Raw genomic sequence first — 14,177 nt, forward strand, 5'->3', positions numbered from 1 at the left:
AACGCCGGGCTTCAAATCAGATACCAGCCCTGTTTCCAGGGGAATTTTCTGTTCTAAAAAGAACAAAACCAGCATCCTTTACCTCCACTAAATCACTTGAGTACGGCCCGAGGACACTTCTTATAGCAGAGTTCCTCATCTATCTACCTCAGCGCTTCTCGGATCTCCTCTTGGACGGTATTGAGTATTATATGAAAAAGGTGATGCATAAGCTTGCTTTCCTCAGCACTACCCGTACTCAGGCCGTCTGCACTATCCCTCCTTGATACCCAAAAGTGAAATGCTGCCGCCCTGCCGGGGGCGGGGGCGGCCGGAGGTGTTTCCACCTGGGTGTATATACTCTATATACAGATCATTCCGTATATCAGCTCCCTTTCCCCCACAATAAACAAAAAGGCATCCGACATCTCGGGCTATTAAGCAGAGCGCTCGATTCTGTAGTAGACCAGAGGGCAGGATACAACTGTCAGGAGCAGGGAAATATTGTAATGTGGGAAAAGTCTCTGCCTCCTTTTCCCGGGGCTTTGGGCTTTATAATACAAAAGCTTTTCACTAGAATCTCTGTTCACAAACAGATGCAATCCGAGATCAAATATCTTGACACACGTGCCTACCAATACGGCGCTCGATTGTTCAAAAAGCTCATTCAGCGGACTATCATGGTCATCACAATGAATGATGATATATCCCTGACTGTTAATCAATGATTTCATATGTTAGTTTATGAAGGTGAAGCCAGCATGAGATATTGAAAAAATGAGGGGCTTTAATGCAGGGCGCCCATGTAGTCATTAATCACATGCCGCCATGTCTTTACCGACCCTTTCTGAGATGTCAATTCAGAACTGATTGCTGAGACTTTACCATCTTTGTTGAGCTTGCTGGACTTACAATCCTACCATCATTGGGAAACAGCAGTTCTCTGTAAATGTTTTCAGGCAAGGTTATGAATTTCCCTACGTCGAATGGTGAATACGGCACAAGCAGACTGACAATGGAATGGCATCCAGCAGGGGTCTTATATATATATTCACACATTCACGCGAGCACCCCTTGACAAGTCACCGCTTTGCTTTCTCGGGCTGGATTTCTTGGGCACAGAGATTCTTAATTGAGCTCTGGGAGTAATTCTAAATGGCAAAAGAGCCCCATCCTGGCTGCCCTGATGGGTTGTAAAAGGTATATTGACATCCCCCTATCTTTGTGTTAACCGGCAGTATTCTGTAGCCTGATTTGAAACTCACAATCAGCATCTGTCAGACAACTGGGGGCTAACTGCTTTGACTTCAATGAAAAAGTTCTTATCCTCTGTTTCTAATTGTGTATGAAGCCATTCCTATTCCTCAGTATTTATGCTGGCCTCTTACACCAAAGCAAAAATTTGCACTCAAGAGGACCCAATAAGCTACGCGTGGATGCGGTCACACCATGCTGGACATACCTCTCAAGCTCGGGTCCACGCGTGCCCTTCAGTTGTAGCTAGAGGCTCACAATGCGCCCAACACCGAAAAGGCTTCAAAGAGGTCAAGCCGTGGCTATGCCTCCAGATTTGAGTGTCCTGGTTGTCGCAAGAAGAAACAGCTACCAAAACCAGACAAGGCGGATTGATTTTTACCCATTCTGGCGGAGTTCCTGCACGACAAAAAAGCAGCTTTCTTGTAGTTTTTGGTATGGTTTCAATGGTTCCCGTGCTTTCAAGCCCCTGGCTAGTCAACTAAGTAGTTGGTTAAGTTAGTTACCCTTCAAGCTAGCGAAGTCAATTAACCCATAGTTACGCCATATATCCCATAGGTAGTTACATGAGGCGTAGGTGGGAGTCATGTAATCAACCAGTCAAGGTGGACAGCCCTAGCGTGGATAAATACTGAACACCACGCCTTGGATTGCAGAAGTTTCAAATAACTACTCTGTGAGGGGGTATAATCAATTGTTCCTTTCATTCAGCTCATCCTCTCAGTCGAACCCGGAAAAATATGTCGGACACACTTCTGATAACACCTCAACGCCCCGGCTGCATTGCAATTGGTCAAGCCGGAGAGATCTGTAAGATCGACGAGTCTTACATCGTGAAGTATCCGAAAACATTCCCCGGCAACTCGGCATACAATAACCTCCGCCTCCACTTCATGGCTGTTGAGCGACAGATTTACGAACGCCTGGGGCCGCATGAGGATTCTTGCTTATCATGGGCCCCGCGGCGATTCTGGAGCAATAAATTGGCATATGCAAGACAGGGTGATCTTGAGGCTTACATTCCAGCACATGATGTGCCATCAAGACAATTTCGAGACATGGATCCAATCACTAGTGGCTGCTCTCTATCATATCTATTCCTGCAAAGTACTGCACCAGGATGTCAAGCTGAACAACATTCTTGTCGACAATGACCTGCTCAAGATTGCCGACTTCGCCAATGGTGCAATTTTCCCACCCAACACAGACATGGAGACAATCTACACACAAGACCCACTGTCACAAGTTGACCTACTGGGAATTGGCTGTATTATTTATTCGATCGCCGCATGGACCCCATACAGTTATGATTATTATTAGGAGGAACGCTGGCCTCACCAGACGAGGTCCCGGCTACAGATGGCCTTATGTATCAGGAGATCATCAGCAAATGCTGGAGAAACGAGTATCATTCCGTTCGATCAATATACGAATATATGCAGCGGCTTGATGGCGAGAAAACCATGTCAGAGGAGAACCCGTTCCCTCGGGTGGATTTTATGCTATAGTTTTGCGTTGTTCCGTCGCTTTTGTTCATTTCGGGCCATATGCTTTCGTTGCGCACTTGATCTGGCTCCTAATTCACCGATTTGCGAGTATCTATGCGAATAACTTTGTACCCTTACTAGCATCATCGAGACTGGAGGTTGACTAAGCTGCTTATCGTACTCCTCGTGAACCGCTTGGGCGATGGTTAATGTGATCATCCACCCAGCGTAGACGAGGGGAAACGCGCGGGTGAGACGGGATGATTTGTCAGGGGCAGAAGCTTGTGCCGCCGATGTGAAACGGGAAGAGGGTCCAGCATTCGGTTGACGGGCGGGAGAAAGAAGATGGATTGAGGAAGAGGAGTTGACGTGCAAGAGCAGCAGGGAGGGAGCCCTTTAGATATACCAATAGACCAAAAGAATGCGCTAAGCCGGAACAGGGACTTAAGGATATTCCGGAAGTATAGAGTACGGAGTAGTCTCTATCAACCCGTGTAGAAATACTATGAAAGGAGTCAAAAAGTCCCAGATCGCAAACACCACCCATGCTTCATAATAAAACCGATAAACAAGTTCATGTGCGCCCGCTTTAAAACTCCAATCATGCCAAAAGAGCTACATCTCTCTTGCTCGCTTTGCTGCTCTGCTGGTTAAAGTATCATCGGGCAGGCCGCTCCTTTTAGTTCCTGGTAGGCTGCCACTCCTGATGTCATTATCGTCCTGGCTAACCCGACGGTTCGGGTATTTGCCCTCAAATCCTTCAAAGCAATTTTTGGCCACAGGGGTACCGGTTGTAAAATACGGGTGATTTAGGGCTTCCTTCGCAGAGATTCGCTTCTCCGGATCGTACTCGAGCAATCGCGAGAGAAGGTCAAATCCTTCTTTTCCTGGACTTCCAGTAGGAGAGCTGCCCGAGTAGCCCCCACTCTTGAGGCAGACGTGATACCAATGTTCCAGATTGGACGGCTTATGCAAATGACCAGATCCAGGGGCCATTGCCATGGCTTGGAGTTGAGGAAATTCCGGCATCGAGCTCAATCCCGGCCACTTCTCCTTCTTTGGCAGACCCAAAATTTCGATAATTTTCAGCATCTGATTTCGCTGGAAAGGAACCGTTTTCTTGCTGTCCATCTTTGCTTCCTCGCCTTTGAATATGGGTCGCAAAGATAGCAGCTCTGCGAATATACAGCCAACAGCCCAAAGGTCTACGGCTGTTGTGTAGTGTCGCGCTCCGAGTAGCAGTTCAGGCGCCCGGTACCAGATGGTCACCACAACCTTGTCCCCGGAGAAAAGAGAATTGAGTGGCTTCTTGAACACCCGAGCGAGACCAAGATCACCTATCCTGACGGCACCTTTAGAAGTAACTAGAATATTCGCAGGCTTTAGATCGCGGTGCATAACCCATTGAGAGTGAAGATAGAGAAGCCCGTTTAACAGCTGAAAGAGGATCGATTTCACCATCGGAGCGGGAATGGCGTGGCGTTGAGGTTGGGTGTGGTGGTGAATGATTTGTAAGAGGTCATGCTCAGTGTATTCGAAGACCATATAAACGCACTTATCCTCAAGGATTGTTTCCACCAAGCGCACGACATTCGGGTGGTTCAGCTCGGTACAAAGAGATATTTCTCGAATGGCCGACTGGGAAAGGCCAGTGTATTCTACCTTTTCCCCTTCTTTATCCGGTTTAAACCTGTGGAAAAGTCAGCCAATGCCCCGTGCTTCCCCAAGGTCAAAAAGAAAAGGGGGGGGGGGAAAAAAATAAAAAAGGGAGAAATGCACTGCACTTTTTAATAGCAAAATCCCCGCCCACGCCGTCTCTGCCTTTGGCTTTGTAGACTCGACCATAGGTACCGCTACTGATAAAACCAACAATAAGGTATTTTTCCCTGAGTTTGACTTTACTGGCGTACGAAAACGGAAGCGGTTTTTTATTGTCTAGTGATTCTAAAAGTCGGTTTGAGTTAGCTGTGGCGGCTCGATATTGTCTGCTCTGCTGTATCCGAATGGCAAACTGTAACGGGGTTATAAATTTTCTGGGAGGTGGGCGGCTACTGAAAGGTTCACATGGCTCGGAACACTCGGGTAAACCAGGGAAACCTAGGGGGTCACCGTGCCTTTGCCCGGATACAGAACTGGCGGAAACGGAATCATGCAGTAACCCCCGAAAAGAGTGCATCCTGTGGTGTGATAAGAGCAAATGGAATGCGAAAAGAATAGACTAGAATAGGCTGGAGGGCGCAGACCAAAGGGATACGGCCGGAATTGATAAAGGATTGGAAATGAACGAGGTTAAAAAAAATAAAAAAAAATATAAAAAAAAATATAAAAAAAAAAAAATGGGGAATGTGAGCGAATACGTGTGCTAACAGAGCAAGAAGAAGGAAGCAGCACACCATGGCACCGGGCAGCCGGGGAGGAAGAAGCTCCCGCCTTGCTTTTGACAAGGAACGGAGAAAAAGAGCTGCGAGGGGAGGAAAGCCATTCCGTGGCGAAATCAATCACGGACAAAGACACGGCGTCATTCACATCACCCGATGGGCCATCCCGGGGAGGTTCCTCTCTCACTGCATGCTATGGAAAAATCCTCACGGCAGCTCGGTCACCAGGCCACATGAATGGGACAGCCAGGCAGCCCAAAACAGATAAAGAACAAAATAACAACAACAAGAAGAACAAGCAGAAACCTCATTACCATCGAAAGATTGGACACTCCGCTTGAGCGTCAGGTTTGGGTGTATCCCCTTGCTGGGGTTGTTCGCGGTAAACGACGACGACCCCGGAAACGGCGGCATCGACCTCCCGGAGGCAGCATCTGCGTGTGATCCTCTGCCAGTGGACGGGGGCAAGTTGCTAAAGCTCATAGCGAGAACGGTGGTCGAGGCATTCTCGCCGCCCTCCATCCAGAAGAGAATGGAGTTGATGCAGTTATATAAAATTCCAGCCAAAGGGTGAAGGTCGTTCTCAGGTGATCACGTGGGCTACCCTCGCCATCCATATCGTCAATTCATCAACTTTAACTACCCATCCCCAGCACTCTGTACTCTATACATCCTGATCACGGCGCACACAGCCGATAGCCAGCTACTCCGCACTCCCCCAAACTAATCTAGAGTCCACGGTTCCTGGTACCTCCTGTGTAGCGTAACAATAACAGCCAGACCTGACCTGGACACACTTCCATTCAAAAATTCTGTCCCAATCTTGCTGCACTAGCATGTCTGGGAAAGACTCCCTATGAACCCCCTAAGACACCCCTAAAAAGCCCCTGAAAGACCCTCCCAGCCATGGGCAGTCGCCAGCTGTATGGTTGGGCGCCAGTCAGGCGAGCGACCCCCCTTGAAATCCCCGACAGCGTAACTTCTAGAGCTTTTTATGCGTACATGCAAAGGCCAACCGCAGCTACACTCCTTGTCCCAAGAATCTTTTGTCTGATAATACTAATTTAGGCGACTTCAGCTTGGTGTCGGTTGTCCAGCTCCCCCTCCAGCATCTCTTGGTCGTCCTTGATTTCCGTTAAATCACAAACTTTGCTGGATTGGACATGTTGGCTCGCCGTAGTTTGGTGGTTGGCTTTCGCGGTCAGCTGCCAAAACGCCACATCAGTGTTCAACATCCACCATCAACAACGACGGCGTTTTGTCATTGTTATCATTATCAACCCATTATCAGCCAACAGCAGGCAGCTGCCCTGTCAATGTAACTAGCTGGTGTTGATTCCCTATGGAACATTTACCACCAACAACAGTTGATCACCAATCTCAATTGTGTCGCTGACCCTCATAGTGCACCCCCCGGTAGTCCGTCACAATGGCAACCTCACCCTCGCCAGGACCGAGAGCGACTCCGTATCTCATCTTCCTCATTCTAATCACGACATTGGGGCCTCTCCAGTTTGGATACCACCTGGTAAAACTTTCCTCTCCGCCTTGCTTTTCTCGTTCCATCACTGCTGCCTGGGCTATCTTTCTTGAGTTATCCTTCTACCCCTCCGCAATGCACTGACATCCTCCAAGGCGGAGTTAAATGCTCCTCAGGCGGTTATTACATGCGAGAAGAAGGATATCAAGTTGTTGAGGAATCTGTATTCCTCGTCCGCCTCTTCCGGATTGCCACAGTGCATCCCCATGAACCCATCCCAGTTCGGCCTCGTCTCGTCGAGCTATTCGCTGGGTGGTCTCCTCGGAGCTCTGCTTGCAGGTCCGTTTTCGACAAAGTACGGCCGTCTGCTCGCCCTGCGAGGGACAACAATCTTCCTCATGTTGGGTCCGGTTGCTGAAGCCCTTTCTGTCAGCATTCCGGTCTTTGTTCTCGGAAGACTACTGTCCGGAATCGGAGCTGGAGCCGCCATCGTCGTCGGGCCGATATACATCGCTGAAATCTCCCCACCTAAGGATAAGGGGTTCTATGGGGCTTTTACACAGGTAATGACCAATGTGGGTATCCTGGGAACTCAGTCTTTAGGCTACTTCCTGAGTAAAGGCAGTCTTTGGCGTATAATTCTTGCCACTGCTGGCTTCATCGGACTGGCAGAGCTCCTGGGCCTTCTGTTTGTTCCCGAAAGTCCAGTCTGGCTTGCAGAACATCAAAGGTTGGCCCATGCCAAACGCATCCTCCAGCGAATTCGCGGCCAGGATGCAGACATTCATGATGAGGTCAAAAGCTGGCAGATCGGCGGATCAACCGCCAGCCGAACCGACCCGCTGGAGGAAGAATCACTCCTAACTCCTCCACCAGGGAACCTGCCTCCCAGGAAGCCTCCTGTCTCTATCCTTGGCGTGGCCCGCGACCCTCTCTATCGTCGAGCTATAATTGCTGTCGTTGCCGTAATGGTAACCCAGCAATTTACCGGCATCAATAGCATAATAATGTACAGCGTATCTCTTCTCTCGACCATTCTCCCCACCACTGCTGCCCTTCTTACCGTTATTGTTTCCTCTATCAATCTCTTCACGACCCTTCTTTGCTCACCCTTGGCCGACAAACTTGGGCGCAAAAGATGCCTCCTCCTCAGCATAACGGGAATGGGCCTTTCTTCAGCCCTCCTAGCAATTAGCATTGCTTCAAACCTCAAAATCCTGTCTGCTATAGCTACCCTGCTCTTTGTAGCAAGTTTTGCTGTTGGCCTAGGCCCAGTCCCCTTTATTCTCGCATCCGAGCTTGTCGGCCCTGAAGCAGTTGGCGCAACCCAGAGTTGGGGCTTGGCAACTAATTGGACAGCAACTTTTGTCGTTGCCCAGTTCTTCCCGGCATTGAATGTTGCGCTGGGCGGTAAGGGTAGGGTGTATTGGATCTTCGCCGCCATAGCGCTTGTTTTGGGTGGGTTTATTGCGTGGTGGGTGCCGGAAACTAAGGGAAAGGGAAGCATGGAGGAGGTTTGGGGTAAGAGAGCAGAAAGAAGGGTTGATTGATAACTTTGATACTTCGGCTGTTATCCGTGCTTACTTGACATCATACATTATTACAGATATAACTAGAACAGCAGCGATGTATTGAGGTAGCTTATTCAAAGAAATCATTATCATTCTGTACATGTACAGTACAATCAATGGTTTGGAATTCAAAGTCCATACAACCCATGGAACCCACCAACCTTTGTCGTAGCACCTATTAAAACGAGGCATATACCAAAAAAAAAAAAAAAAAAAAAGAGAGAGAGAACAGGCAGAAACACAACAAAAGCCGCGCTAAAAATGCAATGTCAATCAAACTCTCATCTTCTTTCCAGCCGACTCAATGCACCAAGAACTACTCTCAGGTCTTCCTTTTCAATATCCTTCTTTGTCATTCCTCCTCCGTCGTCGCCTTCACTTTCGCTCTTCACTTCAGCAGTTACTGGTGATCTTGTTGAACCTCTCAAATCCCTCTCTTCAAGTCTTCTAGCGCAGGCTCGGAGTACACCGCCGGCAACGTTATCTGCAGCGGAGCGATATAATTCAAGGTCGTGAATTCCAGCAGCGAAAGAATCTAGGGTGGGTGCGAGGGATGAGGAGAGCGACGAAAGACGGATTGTCAGGGATGATATAGGGTCGGATGTTTCCGATACCATGCGGGAAGTTGTGGGTAAAGACTGTGATTGAGGTTGAGAAGGGAAAAGAGGTTCTTTCACGACATCTAAAAGAGATCTTTGAGAGATGTCAAGGAGCGCGGGGTCAATGAGATCGGGAGAGGAAAGCCGGGGTTGGGACTCGGATTTCTGGTTAAAATCAGTTTCTTCAGAGGGAGGCTCTATGCTTGGTAGAGACGGGGCGCGAAGCAGATCAGCGAGAGATTGCCGTTCAGCTTGGAGTCTACGGTATGGTTAGAATCACAAAATCAACGGGGGCTCACGCAGAGTTCTAGACTCACCGTTGGATATGCTGTTCCAGCTCTTTAATCTTTTCGGCATTCTGGACATTTTTAGGGTTCGGCTTCTTCACAACCACAGCCGGCGAAGCTGTTTCTTCACGGCTAAACCAATCCGACAATTCGGATCGATTGGAAAATTCTTTGAGCATTTCCTCCTGGATGACACGGGCTAGAGGGACAAAGCATCAGTCAGACATGCTTCAATCGGCAGGATAGGCGTATCTGGGAGCATACCTGCTAACTTGGCACTTTCATCATCCGATCTTGAACCAGAAGGTTTGTCACCCATAGCCCTAGTTGCGCACCAAGTCAACAACTGTCGCATCCGTCGAGGCTCCGATAAGTCCTCGCTCTCTATGTGTTTGTAGAATTCTGCCACGTCGACCTTGTCATGTGGTAGTGCTACTGGAAAATCAGAACCCTGTCATATAAACTGAGGATGCAGGCTTCTTACCATTTGACGCTCCGGAATCGATCAATGAGCTTGCTCTTCTGCCCCTCATGCCAAAGCTACTTCGTCTTTTCCCTCTCCCGCGCTCTTGTCTCATTTCCTTATTCCGTTGAATAACAGGGGTATCAGCGAAAGGCAATGCAATTTTTGTCTCCGCGACCTGCGGTTGCGGAGTCGTCTCTCGTTCTTCATTCTCCTCTACCACACCATGCGGTAAATCTGGATCTTTCGTTTTGCCGGGACGGCCCTTCTTGGTTGTCGAGCGGCCGACAGTAGTTTCTGAGTCTTGTAGTTGTTTCTTTGAACGTGGAAGGGCCTCGTGTTCGTCAGCGGCCAGTCTTTTTGGCCTTCGTCGCGTCGGTTCCGCGACACTGTAACCATTCGGTGTCTCCAGATTCGAATCCACAACACCCGGTGAACCCTTTCTCCCTCGCCGTTTTTGGGCGGGTAGATTTTGTGGTGCTGTGTCTACGGCCGCATTTTCAGGAGACGGTCGCGGCTTTTTCGGTCGCGAAGTGCGTGAGAATTGAAACCCTTCAATGTCCTCTTCATAATCCGCTGCACAGGAAAGCAAGAGTCAGAAGTCTTCCTCCGTGCAGTCTAAAGGGATTCCTTACCAGCCTTCCTTTTCGTGGTCGCATCGCTCCAACCATTCAGAGTCGCATTCTCCTTCCCAGCAATCTTTGCGCCATTCTTCGTCCGCCCATGGATATTCGCATCCTTCGCTTGCGCCCGTGCATGCGACATGCTCGTCAACCACTCAACGGCCGATAATCGCGTGGGTGTCTGCAATACGTGAGAATTGGTAATTGCGTTTCCACCGACTGTCAGACTATGTGTTAGGATCTTAGTTCCGGAAGAGTAACTCCAATCACTTATGAACGTGTCATGCAATGCGTTGTCCAAATATGGGTGTAATGTGGCTCTATTCGTCGTGCTGGCGCGGGTAGGAACTAGGATGGTGGTCATGTCCAGGATAAAGGGATACGCAAATCGAGTATGACACTCGGGGGCAGAGAGGGCGTGCGCAGCACTTGCGAGGTAGAGTGAGGATTCCCAAGTCCCTGTAAAAACTTCGATGGATGTACTCCGTAATCAACTGGATTCGGCTCGCGTGGGGTCTGGTTCAAATGACTACTAGCGGGTGATATCAAAGGCGCCTAGTGCAAGCTTAAGTTCATTGTCGCGAATTCGGACGCCCGCTCTATCAAGAATTATCACCCCAGCGCCCAAAGCTATTGCCTTCTCCCACGGTTCCAACGTGCCAGGCTCGCGATCTCCGTCGGGGCAGGCTAAGCTCGTTGTCCGTCAATCTGTGTTGGTCGAGATGGCGTTTGCACCTGAAGAGCTGATCAATCCTTCGATGATTGTTATATCGTTTCGTGCCAACCGGTTCACAGCGAGGAAGAAGGCTTGCAATGCGCGTGTTGTCTCTCTGGCCCTCGCCGTCGCTGTTGTCGTCTGCTGCTGATCCGTCCGAACCTGTGTTTTGGTCTTGGCGCGTTGACAGGAAAGTGCGCTATTCTGCTTCAGGACTAGTGGCGGGTGCTTGGATGATTATATAATGTGTAGAGTAAGTTGCTCCATCACTTCATCGTAAGTAGACTCTACTTCTCGGTCTCAAGCCTACGAATTATCTCGGGGGAGCAAATTTAAATGCTGGTGCAAGGGGGAACGGTAAATAACAAATGCAAAGTACCAACTATTTTCTTTCGTTTAGCAGAGATGTCAATAGTCTTCAAGATGATACACTCTATTGAATTGACGAGCAGATAAAGCAAGCTGAGTTGCCCGCCAAAGGTTGGCAGGGACTCCAAAGGGTTGCTCATGCATAGCTCATATCCAACCTTCAAATCGTTTCCATCATGGGATCAGCTCCTGCAGGTGAACAAGATCGTTGAAGGCAATAGTGTCCATTGACAACGGGTAGCCCTAGTCGCTGTTTCAGTTCTCATGGGGACGGACGCTTGGGTTTCGCCCATGTCCCGACACCTGAGAGAATTTGCGTCACATGGCATAAAGGGTCCGAGTCCATTGAGAACCCCCTTACAAAAAGCGGGCTGATATTCCCTACAATTACTTTCTTCACCCCTTTCTCATTTTCGCCGTTCGCTTATTTGACTGCCCGAGATTTCCCTTCTATTTTCAACATGAATGGTGATCCGCTTCTAATTCAACCTGAGGGAGCCCTTGGTTTTATTGCCCTGGGATCAGCTGGGGCAATTTTCCAAGACAGCAATGGCCAAGTCATCAAAACAACTCTCAAGCACGATGTCAAAGGATGCAGCAAGCAGGTTATTGAGCATGTCCGGCATATACAGTCTATCTCGGAATTATGCATCGACCGCGAGAAATCAATTTATAAAGCATTACCGAAGCATCCTCGCGTTCTTGACTGTCTCGAAACCAAAGAAAAGAGTCTCCATTTTCCATTTTGTCGACTCGGAAATCTCCGTGATTATCTCCAGCACAATGAAATAGACAACAATATCCGGGACCAGTGGGTCAGAAATGCTATCGATTCTATCGCCGTGATACATGCCTATGGTGTGATCCATGCCGACATTAGCCCACGTAACTTTCTTGTGGCCGATGACCTATCGATCAAGCTTTGCGACTTCGCCGGATCCGCCATTGGTGACTTGCAGCCCTTAGTTGAGGAAGAAGATCGGTACCGAATTTCGCCGCTGTCGCCACGGAATTTCAAGACCGATTTGTTTGCTCTAGGCTGCTTGATCTATGAAATTTCCACTGGAATTCGCCCATATGACGAGATCGACGATACTGAAGAAGTCGAAAAGCTTTATAAAGCACATATATTTCCGAAACTTGACGGTCTTAAATACCAGAATATCATCTACAAATGTTGAACATCCCAATACGAAGGCGTGGACGAACTCCAGGGTGACTACAGTCATTGCACTTATCAGGCAAATGATGGAGGAAATCTTGCAACACTATGGAAGTACATAAGGTCAAGTCTGTTTGACAATCAACACATTACAATGGTGCTAGGTACTATTGGTGTTAGTTTTGCTTGGATATGGATCAATCGGAAGCGAAACTAGCGAGGAATTTTCTATGCATTTCATACATGCAAATTCGCGCCAGCCGCCCTATAACACCTACATCTTGATGATAAGCTTGTGATATCGTTGTACAGCAGGTCTGATGTGCTTTGGGAATTTCCAGAATTTGAGGCTGCTTTCTACCACACCAATTGGTCTCGTGGCCACTTTTCTTCAGAAGCTGGAATGCTTTGAAGGGATTCTGTTCTTGACGACAAATCAGCCTGATGGTCTGGATGCGGCCATCCTGAACCGAGTCCTTCTATCGCTAATATATAGTGACCTCAACCATGATGCAAGAAAAGAGATCTTTCAACAGTTCCTACAGAAAGACATCAGCATAAAAGTCAATGTCAATGATCAGCAACTGACTGCTCTGGCACAAGTAACTCTTAATGGATGGCAGGTGAGTGGAGCCCATGGTTGAATGAGCTCCTCAGACTGATTTGCTTAGATCAAAAATACCATGTCTATTGCTTGCATGATAGCAACAAAAGATGGCGAACTGAGGTTTGACCATGTCTGATCAGCATTGACCATGAATGGGCGTTGTGTGCCGGACTCGGGACTGGCTTATAAGTGGAATAAGTTGTATGAGTGAGCTGTTAATGCCTTCTCCTCAGGTAAATATGCTCGGATGCGCTGGAGTGGCGTTTGGGGAGAATTCTGCTAAATAGCGGGCAATTACTGCTGGGAGCTTTCCTCTATTCAAATTTTGAGATAATAAATTTGACTGGGGGCTAATCTGCTTTGTGTTTTGCTTCATTTTATTTTTTTTTCTCTTGATAATCGCATGTGATGATGGTGCTGCCGGTCAGAGGTGATCTGGCTGAGAAGACTTCTTAGTGAGTCAAATGTGAGCCAAGGTGAAAACTGCAATGATCATCTGTGGTGACAACCATGGAGCCATTGCTCTGTCCCCGAATGGGCAATACCACTCCCGCACGAAGCATATGGAAATCCAACGCAAGTGGCAAGGAGAGATCCATTCCAACTATGGAGCAAATTGCTGATGGGTTCACCAAGCGTTGAAACCGGTCCTTTTGGGACCAGTCTGTTTTAGAGCCTTGGCTTTTTCGAATTTTTGGATTTCTGGATTTTTGGCTTTTTGCAATTTTGTGATTCCTGTCGTGATCGAATTGCACCATGTTTCGGCATTATGATGGAGGACTCGTATGCTAGTCATTCACTAAGCTACCTAAAGGGGAATCTTGTCTACCTTCTGTTTGCTATCATCCAGTTCATATTTGGTCCATTGGATCATCTGATTAGCGCGATGTCAATGGTGATGGCACTCTCAATCCGATAGTTTTACCGTTAGGTTATTTCTACTCTGTGGTAGCTACGATCTAACCAGGCAATATATTAAAGGCGGAATCTCCTCAAGAATTGCAACGTAATATAGAAGCTTTATCTGCCAACTCTCACAATGCTTTAAAACATGTACGGTTTTATCAAGCTGGAGAAACGCAATACAGTCCTGAAGAAAACTCCGCAACGGTAAAGTAACCGGCAAAGGTTCACCAGAGATATTCTGCTAATACACTTCAAGCAAACAAGATGGACCCCCTCCCAGCAACTGAATCCATGGCC

The 14,177-nt window shown here is 48.2% G+C and overlaps 4 protein-coding genes across 4 annotated transcripts; 2 read left to right on the top strand and 2 right to left on the bottom strand.

The window, feature by feature from the left end:
• Positions 1-2,294: 2,294 nt before the first annotated feature.
• On the bottom strand, positions 2,295-5,632 carry SSN3 (cyclin-dependent protein kinase). The gene is made up of 3 exons (XM_066124656.1): positions 5,413-5,632; positions 4,505-4,664; positions 2,295-4,410 (listed from the first exon to the last, which is right to left on the bottom strand). The coding sequence occupies exons 1-3, from the start codon at positions 5,618-5,620 to the stop codon at positions 3,336-3,338; spliced, it is 1,443 nt and encodes a 480-aa protein (XP_065980737.1). The 5' UTR covers positions 5,621-5,632; the 3' UTR covers positions 2,295-3,335.
• Positions 5,633-6,409: 777 nt separating this feature from the next.
• On the top strand, positions 6,410-9,003 carry D8B26_004946 (uncharacterized protein). Its single transcript, XM_003066792.2, has 2 exons — positions 6,410-6,626; positions 6,734-9,003. The coding sequence occupies exons 1-2, from the start codon at positions 6,528-6,530 to the stop codon at positions 8,126-8,128; spliced, it is 1,494 nt and encodes a 497-aa protein (XP_003066838.2). The 5' UTR covers positions 6,410-6,527; the 3' UTR covers positions 8,129-9,003.
• Positions 8,347-10,970, bottom strand: D8B26_004947 (uncharacterized protein). The gene is made up of 6 exons (XM_066124657.1): positions 10,738-10,970; positions 10,134-10,676; positions 9,520-10,074; positions 9,300-9,467; positions 9,066-9,234; positions 8,347-9,007 (listed from the first exon to the last, which is right to left on the bottom strand). The coding sequence occupies exons 2-6, from the start codon at positions 10,483-10,485 to the stop codon at positions 8,431-8,433; spliced, it is 1,821 nt and encodes a 606-aa protein (XP_065980738.1). The 5' UTR covers positions 10,486-10,676; positions 10,738-10,970; the 3' UTR covers positions 8,347-8,430.
• A 696-nt stretch (positions 10,971-11,666) lies between these two features.
• On the top strand, positions 11,667-12,386 carry D8B26_004948 (uncharacterized protein; the record flags this gene model as incomplete). Its single annotated transcript, XM_003066790.2, has 1 exon — positions 11,667-12,386. One exon carries the CDS (start codon positions 11,667-11,669, stop codon positions 12,384-12,386), a length of 720 nt encoding a protein of 239 aa, XP_003066836.2.
• Positions 12,387-14,177: the final 1,791 nt, after the last annotated feature.

This window comes from Coccidioides posadasii, chromosome 3, assembly GCF_018416015.2.
Source record: "Coccidioides posadasii str. Silveira chromosome 3, complete sequence".
In the NCBI taxonomy this organism is placed as follows: Eukaryota; Fungi; Ascomycota; class Eurotiomycetes; order Onygenales; family Onygenaceae; genus Coccidioides; species Coccidioides posadasii.

Coding starts and splice junctions, on each gene's coding strand:
- D8B26_004946 (XM_003066792.2), top strand. CDS start 6,528: ATGGCAACCTCACCCTCGCCAGGACCGAGAGCGACTCCGTATCTCATC. Junction 6,627..6,733: donor TCCAGTTTGGATACCACCTG/GTAAAACTTTCC, acceptor ACATCCTCCAAG/GCGGAGTTAAATGCTCCTCA.
- D8B26_004947 (XM_066124657.1), bottom strand. CDS start 10,485: ATGACCACCATCCTAGTTCCTACCCGCGCCAGCACGACGAATAGAGCC. Junction 9,468..9,519: donor CGATTCCGGAGCGTCAAATG/GTAAGAAGCCTG, acceptor ATTTTCCAGTAG/CACTACCACATGACAAGGTC. Junction 9,235..9,299: donor TGAAAGTGCCAAGTTAGCAG/GTATGCTCCCAG, acceptor TTGTCCCTCTAG/CCCGTGTCATCCAGGAGGAA.
- SSN3 (XM_066124656.1), bottom strand. CDS start 5,620: ATGGAGGGCGGCGAGAATGCCTCGACCACCGTTCTCGCTATGAGCTTT. Junction 4,665..5,412: donor GAGTGTCCAATCTTTCGATG/GTAATGAGGTTT, acceptor ACCGACTTTTAG/AATCACTAGACAATAAAAAA. Junction 4,411..4,504: donor GGGGATTTTGCTATTAAAAA/GTGCAGTGCATT, acceptor ACTTTTCCACAG/GTTTAAACCGGATAAAGAAG.